Here is an 11,170-nt window from a genome sequence, read left to right as displayed (position 1 = left end):
CGGTCGCCTCTTGGGTCTCTTATCAGTCGATTGATCCATGATGAATGCAACAATTGCCTCGCAACTGGCTGTTTATATCTAGCCGGTGCCATGTTTGGGTGTGTGTCTGTGCCGTAAAGCATTTTCGAAACTACAATCTGACTACATTTTCGAGAATACTTCCGCTGCGTCACATCCGGAATGTCCCGGTCCGGGCAGATCAAGTTGCATATGCGCTTTTTCACTGTAGAGGCGACATGGGAAAATGACACACCCACCAATCGACCCAGAAATGGATGCAGAACCATCAGCATAACTCTCAACCTGCATACTTAATGTCATTTTGGCTAAAAAAGTTGCATAGTGGGCTGCGGCACGGCGAGCCGCTCCTGGGACGCTGCTGAGACGTTCCGCAGCCGCACCCGGTGGAAATGGTCTCATTGATTAGAGTGGAACCAATCTGCTGCGGTGACCGCGGCAAAGACGTGCTGCAGCCGTAACGCTGCCGTAACGCGTCCGGTGGAATCAGGCCTTAAGGGGCCACTCACACTAGGGCCGCGGCCCCGTGCCCGAGCTCATTTGCATACTAAAGTCTAGAACGCTTGGCTAGTGTGACCACGCCATCCGTATTCCAGCACGGAACAGCCCCTTGGCCACGGCACACTTGGGAGAGGTGTGCCATGACAGCATTCAGTCGCAGCTGAACACCATGCTTGGTGATGACGTATTTATCGTATTACGACATGATGACGTATGTATGAAGGAGCAATTGTGCCCAGGCCACGGCCTTTGGGAGCAGTGTGACCACGGGCCAGCAGGGGGAGTGGAGGAATCGTGCTGAATCTTCCTGCGCCCTAAACTAACCCACAGGGCGACACCAAACCAACCCACAGGGCGACACTTAACAAACCAACCAACCAACAGGAGTACACCAAACTAACAAGGGACCCCAGAGGTGCATGGAACAAGCATTCAGCTGGATGGAGCGACCAGGTGGATCTGATGAGGCGTTTTAAGCAGTGGCTTAGCCCTCGTTAGCAGGCCTCCACCAATCATCAAGTCCGGACCGCAGAACGCCATATTTGTAGTCCTAAAAATATAGGTCAGGCAGAAAGATAAAATAACATGGAGGGGGAAAACCAAAAGCCCACACACACAGGGAAACACAACACAGAGGATCAGGTGATCAAATAATAAATATGTTACCAAGTCATAACAACAAAGTGCTATAATTCAATAATAGCATGAATCTGGGCTGCACATTTTCTGTCTATAATCAGACCAATGTTAATATGGGTTCCACAAATGTACCTATACCATTATTGTTCTCCTTCCCAGGAGAGTTGAGGGTATGGACTACCTCTACATGCTGACGGGGAACTGCATGAAGGACGTGGATCCTGAATGTGAGGACTCAGAACAGCTGCTTGAGGAGCTGGCCGGCGATGAGGGCTTTAACCCTAACCACAGCGAGTGTCTGCTGGGCTGAGGAGCCAGCTTGGCACTTAAGGTACGGCCACACCAACCGCGTTACTCGCGTTAGGGGCGTTGAAAATCGGCATTTTTGCATAGGGAACCATTGGTCTAGGCGCGGTACACGCGTTGAAGCGTTGAAGTGTTGCGTTGGGGGCGTTAGACGCGGCAGTTGCACGTAATTACGCACGTAAACGCAGTAACGCGCCCAATGTTCGCTCTGTGAATGTGAAGGATGTTTGGTTTGATAGTTATGACGAAGAGGGAACGCTCCGTTCACTTGCATGGACAGTCTCTGGTTGCTAAGCAACCTCAACGTCTTGGCGGACTATATCTCTGCTGATCAACACTGCGAATGCTGGAAACACACCAGACACCCCATGTGAAGTTATTTAACCCGATTATTGTTATTTATATCCGAGATTATTTAATCTAACCCGATCTAAACTCTATCATGCACCCAAACACGGCGGCGTTTGGGTTATCTACCTCAGACTCCAGCGCAGCCACGGCCGACATCTTTCTTTATTCTGGGTGGAAATAGTTACATAGTTACGCCATTAAATGCGTTTATGGAAACATTTTTAGCGAGAAATGTGCATTTTACTTTCATAATGTTCGCTCGGTGAATGTGAAGGATGTTTGGTTTGATAGTTATGACGAAGAGGGAACGCTCCGTTCACTTGCATGGACATGGACTCATCTAGCTGCGTTGGCGCGTGGAAGCGTTGAACCACCACACACTGATCAAGCGTCAGGTTAGGCGCGGTACTCGCGTTATCCAACGCGAGTAACGCGGTTGGTGTGGCCGCACCATTATAGCTGACAGTGACAGAGACCTGCTTATGGACAAAGATTAAAGATAAAGATAGACTTTATTGTCATTGTACAGTCACCTATACAACGAAATTGGGAAAAGGTTACGATTAAAATCATGATTCACCAACACTTAAAGAAACCGCCTGGGAGCCATTTTCCAGACTCCAGCTGAAATCAGATTAGAGTAGTAACTCGGTCAAGCTAACCGTGTCATCTGGATGGAAAAATATAATCATAGAACCAAAACATATTGCATGTAAATTGAGTTTTGTGTGAAATAACGAAATAAGAACCAAAAAGGGGCTTCGTCCCTGGGTGGGCTCGAACCACCAACCTTTCGGTTAACAGCCGAACGCGCTAACCAATTGCGCCACAGAGACATGCTGTCGCTAGGGGAGGAAGGAGACCTATTTAAAGCCACCAATTCTTTGCTGTTTGTCTACTGGGGTGGGGCTGTTGGTCTACTGGCAGGGAGGGGGTTGTTGGTCTACTGGGGGGGCTTTGGCGTCTACTTGGGAAAGGGCAGGGTGCTTGTATAGATTAATTCCTGCTTTGTGACACCACACCCACTGCCCGGCTAGCTCAGTCGGTAGAGCATGAGACTCTTAATCTCAGGGTCGTGGGTTCGAGCCCCACGTTGGGCGCTGATTATTTTCCTGTTGTTAATCTCACCTTTCAGTATAAAAATATCTATATTGTACTTCTTATGCAAAATGTATTACAATACCAGTAGTGTAGAACTTATGATTTTCAGTATTGTGCCAATAGACTCAAAACATCATAAAAAATACAAGGGTTTAAGGGTTTTGGTTTGCAACTGGAATGGCTGATAAGGGTCTGACCATCTATGAAGGAATCAATTAACTATTTCACAATACCGCCTGAAAATATATAGCTCATCTGTAGAAGAAGGCACATATAGGGTTGGTGGTATTGTGGTGAGCGTAGATAACCTCACACAGCGTTGGTGGTATAGTGGTGAGCATAGCTGCCTTCCAAGCAGTTGACCCGGGTTCGATTCCCGGCCAACGCAGAGATTTTTTTGAATATTTAACCTATGACCTCAAAGGTGGATTCTAACTACGCCCCCTCACATTGCCCTATGGCAATGTGCCTCGTATCGTCTTAAAATATGTCCTGGCTGTTACTACATGACAGACTGAACTATGGGAGGGCAATTCACTGAAAATACTCCTTGTTTTGTGTCTGGTTCTACGTTGATGTAGTATTTGACCAAATCGAGAATGTCAAATACACAATGTGATGTATCTTCTTTAAGCAGCCAGCATGAAACCTGTGTGACAATATGCATTGTCACGTAACATATAACTGAGCATACAGTAGGGATGGAACGGTTTATGAAAACACTCCGAACCGTTCGGTTCGACTGTCTCGGTTCAATTCGCGTGTGTTCCGTTCGGTTCATGCACTGCTCCTTTTTCTCATAGGCGAAGCGTGTACACTCCAGAGCAGAAGGTGGCGGTACTGCGCCTAAAGTCAACCGCCAGTAGTAAACAAGAAGAAGTAGCAAAGCAACCTAGGCGGCAGCAGATGAAAATTAGTTGTGGAGAGTTGTGTGGGGATGGCGAGTGGGAAAGGACAGGAGCTGGAAGACGCGCCAGCAGCACATTATAGGTCTGCTGTATGGGAGCATTTTGCTTTCAGAGTGACCTACGATGACGGCGGCAAGAAAATTGTCGACAAAAGTGCCACAGTTTGCAAACATTGTGCAACGCGTGTTGTGTATGTTAATAGCAACACAAGCAACATGTCGGCTCACCTGCGGAGACATCATCCCAGTGAGAAAATTGGCAGTGCAAGGGGGAAAGGGGCAGAGGCGAAAGGACAACTTCTACTCCCCGCAGCTTTTAAACAGGCATACGGTGACGAGTCAGACAGGGCGAAATGCATAACTAAAGGAGTGGCATATTTCATCGCCAAAGATATGCAGCCTTATTCCGTGGTGGAGGGTGCGGGATTCCGTCACATGATTAAAGCACTGGAGCCACGATATAAAATCCCCTCCCGCAAACACTTCAGCAACACGGTAATACCCGCACTTTATGAAGAGACCCGACAAGAAATTGTTAAAGAGTTGTCTGACACAGCATCAGTAGCGCTAACTAGTGATGGATGGACCTCCAGGGCTACTGAAAGTTTCCTGACTGTGACTGTCCATTACATTACCTCAGAATGGGAGATGAAAAGCTCTGTTTTACAGACGCGCCCCCTTTATGAGAGCCATACTAGCGAGCATCTCTCTGAAGCACTGACAGAAGCAGTGACAGAATGGAAGTTGCAGAGGGGCAGCAGCACAATCCCTGTTACTACAGACAATGCAAAAAATATGGTGAATGCAGTCAATGCAACAGCTGGACTGGGGCCACAAATTGGCTGCTTTGCACATACTGTTAATCTTGCAGCCAAGAATGCAGTCTCAATAAATCAGGTATCCCGGCTCCTGGGGAAGATGAGGAAAGTGGTGGCATTTTTCCATCGGAGCACAACAGCCACCCACGCCTTAAAAACTAAACAGGAGATGCTGCAATTGCCAGTTCACAAACTAATTCATGATGTCCCAACTCGTTGGAACACAACATATGACATGCTGGAGCGTTATTTGGAGCAGCAAGCTTCCATCTATTCTGCTCTGATGGACAAAGATGTTAGGAAAAGTGTCAAAGATATTGCTGTTTTGACTGACAGTGAGGTAAAACTGGCAGAGGACCTAACCAAGATTCTCAAACCTCTGAAGAATGTAACAACACTCATGAGCACAGAAACATCCCCTTCAGTGTCCATGATCATCCCTCTGCAGATGATGATACTGAAATCCATGACACCCAGTGAAGAGGACAGCGCCACCATCAAAGATGCTAAGGCAGCCATCACTAAAAACCTGAAAGACAGATACGGGGACCCTGATCTTCAGGACTATCTGCACAGAAGCACAGCCCTGGATCCAAGATTTAAGTCCCTGCCCTACTTGGAAGAAGACTCTATTCAGAAAATCTACAGTGTTCTCACCAGAGAGATCATGGAAATTGAAGAGCAGGTATTGTTTTTTATTCTGTAATTAGTACTAAATTTTATGTGTTTTTATCATAATTACAATTTCTCTCTTTTTTTAAAAACTGAACAGAATACTTGAGCCTTTGCATTTATTGTATTTTCTCAGTGTACAGTAGAGCATATCGTTTTAGTGTCTTTGCTGCTATGAGAGTGTTTGTTTTTATCAATATTTTTAAAACTACCATACTATTTGTCATTTTATCATGCAGGTTCAACCCAGAGAAGCCCAGGTGGCCAGTTCATCCTCAGCTGGAGAGCCAGAGGCATCAAAAGAATCTCCTCCTCAGAAAAAATCTGTCATGGCAGAGCTTTTTGGAGAGCTCTTTACATCAGAGAAGGGAACCACCAAGACTTTGTCCCACTGAGGAGGAGGTCATGGCATACAGGCTCACAGGATGCATTCCTGTGGATGAAAATCCACTTGCATGGTGGAGAAGCAACGAGCACAAGTACCCTCATATTGCTAAATTGGCTCGACGTTACCTTGCAGTCCCAGGTACATCTGTACCAAGTGAGAGAGTTTTCTCTACAGCAGGAGACATTGTCACTGCAAGTAGATCTCGTCTTTTGGCAGAGAATGTGGACAAACTGATCTTCTTGCAGAAGAACATGAGAATACAATGAGTAGAGCCTTGTTGTTTAAGCAGTGCAGTATGTGTTAGTTTGGTTTATGCTATATTTTATATTGATGATTATTTACTGGATTATTTATTTTGTTATTTGAGATAACACAGTGGCACTTTAAGTTTGTAAGAAATCCAGCCTTATTTTTCTTTGATTGTTTTTCAAACACTGCACTTTCAGTTCAAGAGAAAGTTTTGAGTTTTGAGTTCTGTTTACCAAATAAATGAAGCACATGTTGGAACTAGCAATGTCTCCTCTCTTGCAGTGCCAGAATCTCAACCTAAGACAGTCACAATGATGTATCAAATGTCAGACTGCTTCATTCTTTCAGTTTTAACTTGACTATACAAGACATAATAGATTTTCCTAATAGTCAACATATACCGAACCGAACCGAAAACCGTGACCACGAAACCGTGAACCGAACCGTGGATTTTGTGAACCGTTCCACCCTAGTATAAGTATATGTATGATTGCAGTCATAAAATAAAATAGTAAATTGGGAAAATAAATAAATTGGGAAATTTGTCCATGTTAAAATATCATAAGTATAATAAGTACTTCACTAATGCATTCATGACTACACATATTTGACAACACCTCCATGAGTAAATGGCTTTTTGTATTAACCCAAAATCCGGACCGGGCCGTGGTCCGCCTGATAGTGCCCCCTAGTCTCCCTCTCCTCTCCCCCCAGTCTCCCTCTCCTCTCCCCCCAGTCTCCCTCTCCTCTCCCCCCAGTCTCCCTCTCCTCTCCCCCCAGTCTCCCTCTCCTCTCCCCCCAGTCTCCCTCTCCTCTCCCCCCAGTCTCCCTCTCCTCTCCCCCCAGTCTCCCTCTCTTCTCCCACCAGTCTCCCTCTCCTCTCCCCCCAGTCTCCCTCTCCTCTCCCCCCAGTCTCCCTCTCCTCTCCCCCCAGTCTCCCTCTCCTCTCTCCACCAGTCTCCCTCTCCTCTCCCCCCAGTCTCCCTCTCCTCTCCCCCCAGTCTCCCTCTCCTCTCCCCCCAGTCTCCCTCTCCTCTCCCCCCAGTCTCCCTCTCCTCTCCCCCCAGTCTCCCTCTCCTCTCTCCACCAGTCTCCCTCTCCTCTCCCCCCAGTCTCCCTCTCCTCTCCCCCCAGTCTCCCTCTCCTCTCTCCACCAGTCTCCCTCGCCCTCACGTCTTCTCCCCCCTGCCCAAGTCCCTCCCCCCCCCCAGTTTACCTCTCCCCTCTCTCCCTTCTCCCTCCAGGCTCCCTCCACTCCCCCCCCTAGTCTCCCTCCACTCCCCCCCCCAGTCTCCCGCCCCTCTCACCATGACGTCTGGATCTTAATATGTGAACGCCTCAGCGATCTGAATCTCTTTCCGCTGTTTTAGATGTATGGAGACTGAACCGCTAACTTTATGAACACCAACAGAGATACAGAAGACCCCATCGGTCCGGCCATGGTACTCACATACTCCTCTGTTATATTAATGCAGTACCTTGACCTCTTTCTGAAAGAAAAAGAAAGAGAAAATCAGGATTTAGTAGCAAGGAACCCATTGATCATTTAATTACACTTCTAACGTCATCGCATTCAGAGACTTAGCCTCTTTGGACCTTAGGCTTTATTTCTTTGCCAAATTTAGAAACATAAAAACAGACTTTATCAAAAAAATTAAGTCGATAACTTAACTCTGCAGTTGTATGAAAAGCCGTCCAAGTTGCGTGTGGTGACCCTACATTTCAGTGGGGCAGAAACTACTAGCGGGTGACCACACCCACAATGTATGTTTTTTTACTATGTATATTATAGTAATATGTAATATTATATTTATATATATATATATATATATATATGCTTCACATTGTAAATCCGTTTGTTTGTTATGAAAGATGAGTCTGAAGAAGTGCGCGTGCTCCTCCGCTCTACTACAAGTAACTGCCATCTATCAGGTTAGTCTCCCTTCTTATATATTTTAAGAAGGGAGTCGGTGTAGGCAGGGATCTCTTGGAACTATGTATTTAAAAGTGTGTATATTTGATTTGAAATAGTGCCGTTGAGACCTGGACTAATATGGTCCCAGTTATAATAAAAGTAAGTGGTTACTCCTACCGGTTGCCTACCTTCGACTTTATGCTAACCGGAGCTAATGCTAACCTTGACCTGCACCATCGCACATTACAACATCACTCACACCCGTTGTCCATATATCCCCTTGTCCTGTGCACATGCTTGCTCGAAAAGTAGGTAACAAAAAACTGTGTTTCTCTTTGAGCAACCATAGCCATTTTTTCTTTTTCATACCTTGCTCGGGAGAAAGTTCTGTTGTAAGATTAAAAAAAAAACACTGTTTTATCACAGTTGCAACACCACTCGCCATATCTTCATTTGATACAGAAACAGCAAAAGATACTGGCAGAATAATTTGAGTTAAAACAACAGTTCTAGAATATGACCATGGGGTGGACTACTTTACGACCATATAGGCATCTTTTAGCGAGGATCAATGCAGCCTGCAGGGTTATGCGATAAACATACGGAGGAACGCGGTCGCTGAGCTGCCCTGCCCAAACATTGCATGTTACGTTAAACTCAAATAGAGCCACCATCATCCAAAATTTGACGTCAATAGACCAACAATTTTCGGAAAGCCTCCAGAAACTATAGATAGTTCATGGGATAATCACATTATAGAATTTGAGCAATGATTCACTGAGGAACCTTTTTTTTGGGAGCATGCTTTTTCCAGTAGATCGCTGCCCCACCTGCCCATATGGACGGCACGGCACGCGCGTGAATCCAACAAACTGACAGTAACACAAGATTTAAACATCTTTACTATCATTACTATTATCAACTAACTAACAGTAACACAACATTTAAACATCTTTACTATTATCAACTATCTAGCAGTAACACAACCTTTCACCATTTCAAATGAGTTGGGTCTGTCTGCGTCCTGCAAGACGGAGGCGTAACTTGTAGTCGGAGGAGGCGTAACTTGCACTAGGAGGCGTAACATGTAGTCGGAGGCGTAACTTGTAGTCGGAGGCGTGTCTAGTACTTTTCTAAATCGCGGAAGTGATCTGTATGTAGCAGTGGTGCGCAGGTACATAAATGACCGCAACTCAGACCTCAAATATTAGGCCTTAAATTTACTTACCGTCATGAATATCGGAAGACCCGACTTCAATGAAGATCTCTTGTGAACCGTGATTTACAACGCTTTTTGTTTACCGCGAAAATAGAAAGATCTCGCGTGGACCGCGATTTAGAAAATAACAAGTTACGCCTCCGTCTTGCAGGACGCAGACAGATACTATTGTTTCAAATAGGTGAGTGCTGCATGTAGCCCTGAACTATTGTTTGTAATTTTTATTCTTTCTTTCTTATTCTCTACAAACTTTGGGACCTATCTCCTTCCTCATTTTTCCTAGAGACTCGATTCCAATTTCAAAATGTTCAGATTAGCTTGGAATCGCGCTTTCTTTTCAAGTTTTTAAAATATTTTATACTTTTTAAGATATTCTACTTTTAAAATACTATTTTTTCAATGGAAGTAGACTTACTACTTCAGCCTTCATGACTTGGTCAATTGTTTACCGTTATCCTTCGTTCAAGGGTGTAACAAATCAAGACAAATCGTTTTCTTTTGGTCTCATTGATTTACACTGAGGTAAGAGCACGAGTATCTGCAGGGAGTGTTGCCATATTGGGCCGTTTTCCTGCTCAATTCGACTACTTTTACAACGTTCAGGCAGCGTTGCCAGATTTGGCGATTTTCCCCGCCAAATTGGAATACTTTTAATCACGTTTGCCTGGAAGAATGAACATTAGGCGAGTACATACAATTTCGTCTGTTTTTTTAAAAACCTGGAGGGATTATTATAATTCTCTCTACAAACATCAATCAATACCATACCTTTTATATAGCATATTGTTTGTGTAGCTAATACCATTATTACTTCAGCTACTACTACTACTAATAGAGCTACTACTACAGCAAGTACAACTAATACTTCTATCTTCCAGCTTTGACAGTATTACAGTTTAGCTTCCAGCTTTTGTAACAATTTATTTCAGCACTTTGCTTCTTCAGATAATGCAAACCAGTGTCTTGTCAGTTTTGATTTCAGCTTCTAGGTTTTTTAGCAGTGAACTGCAATACATTGGCCTTTCAGATTTTTCAGCAGTGCAGGGCAATACATTTGACCTTTCAGATTCTTCAGTTCAATTCCTTTTACATATTTGTAAGCAATGCTTTGCGCTTTTCATTCAGCTGTCACTTTATTTGTTTCCAACCATTATTTATTTTTTTAAACGGTTTGCATGTTTACATTGTTTAATCCATTTAGACTTTTGAACTGTTCGAATCCCTTCCCTGGATTTAAGCCATTTAACTTTTCGTTACGTCTTAATCTCTGGCTCAACGTCACTTTGTACTACAGCACTCACCGCATTTTCTGCAGGAAATGCGTTTTCTAGTTATCATTAAAGGAGAAATATTATGGCGTTTTCACAACAAGTAAACATGGTATTTGAGTTCCAGAAAAAAAATATTCCCCTGTTTCAGTCCCTTCAGAATGCGCTGTTTCTGGTGTCTGAAGCTTTAATGCAAATGAGCTGCTGCCCATTGACCAATAAGCTGTCAGACTGAACCACAGCATGGAGGAGAAGGGATTGTTGCCGTTTGCAGACTCCTGGAGCTCTATATCTATATAATATAATATAATAATGATAATATTATACACGGGTATTTATATAATATTATATCTAATATCATGGCCAAAAGCTATGTGCGCCTCGGATGATATTATGAATCATAAAGACTGCGTCTGACGTCTCTGGCACTTTCACAACAAGTAAGGACTCGTAGTGGGCGATATCTCGGCCATGGTTGAGAAGAATTGGGGGAAAGGAACTTTGGCCATGACTCTCTGAAGTCCATGAACCGCGACATGGAGGAGAAAGGGATTGTACTCCGGGAGCTGAGATGCCGAACAGCCACTGAGCTCCCCTCGCCAGAGCTGCCGGACTGCCGCCGAAGCTTCAGCGGCAGTCCGGCCGCCGTCGAAGATGCCCGGGCGTTGCCGAAGCTTCGGCCGCAGTCCGGCAGCTCCGGCGGTGTACTTCGGGAGCTGAACTGCTGCCGAAGCTTTCCGGCTGCTCCTGCGGGTGTCCTCCGGGAGCTGAAAAGTCTGGCGGGGGTAGCTCGGCGGCAGTCCGGCAGCTCAGCTCCG

General features: G+C 45.0%; 1 protein-coding gene and 3 non-coding genes across 4 annotated transcripts; 3 read left to right on the top strand and 1 right to left on the bottom strand.

The window, feature by feature from the left end:
* Positions 1-2,577: 2,577 nt before the first annotated feature.
* trnan-guu (transfer RNA asparagine (anticodon GUU)) lies at positions 2,578-2,651 on the bottom strand. The gene has a single exon. It is a non-coding gene; the product is annotated as a tRNA-Asn (tRNA).
* Positions 2,652-2,842: 191 nt separating this feature from the next.
* trnak-cuu (transfer RNA lysine (anticodon CUU)) lies at positions 2,843-2,915 on the top strand. Its single transcript has one exon. It is a non-coding gene; the product is annotated as a tRNA-Lys (tRNA).
* A 317-nt stretch (positions 2,916-3,232) lies between these two features.
* trnag-ucc (transfer RNA glycine (anticodon UCC)) lies at positions 3,233-3,304 on the top strand. Its single transcript has one exon. It is a non-coding gene; the product is annotated as a tRNA-Gly (tRNA).
* A 187-nt stretch (positions 3,305-3,491) lies between these two features.
* LOC132462989 (E3 SUMO-protein ligase ZBED1-like) lies at positions 3,492-6,203 on the top strand. The gene is made up of 2 exons (XM_060058819.1): positions 3,492-5,326; positions 5,553-6,203. Exons 1-2 carry the CDS (start codon positions 3,854-3,856, stop codon positions 5,706-5,708), a joined length of 1,629 nt encoding a protein of 542 aa, XP_059914802.1. The 5' UTR covers positions 3,492-3,853; the 3' UTR covers positions 5,709-6,203.
* The last annotated feature ends 4,967 nt before the right edge of the window (positions 6,204-11,170 follow it).

This window comes from Gadus macrocephalus, chromosome 8 (assembly GCF_031168955.1).
Source record: "Gadus macrocephalus chromosome 8, ASM3116895v1".
Taxonomy (NCBI): Eukaryota; Metazoa; Chordata; class Actinopteri; order Gadiformes; family Gadidae; genus Gadus; species Gadus macrocephalus.
Note: the sequence above shows the minus strand (reverse complement) of the source record. Positions and strands in the feature narration are given on the sequence as shown.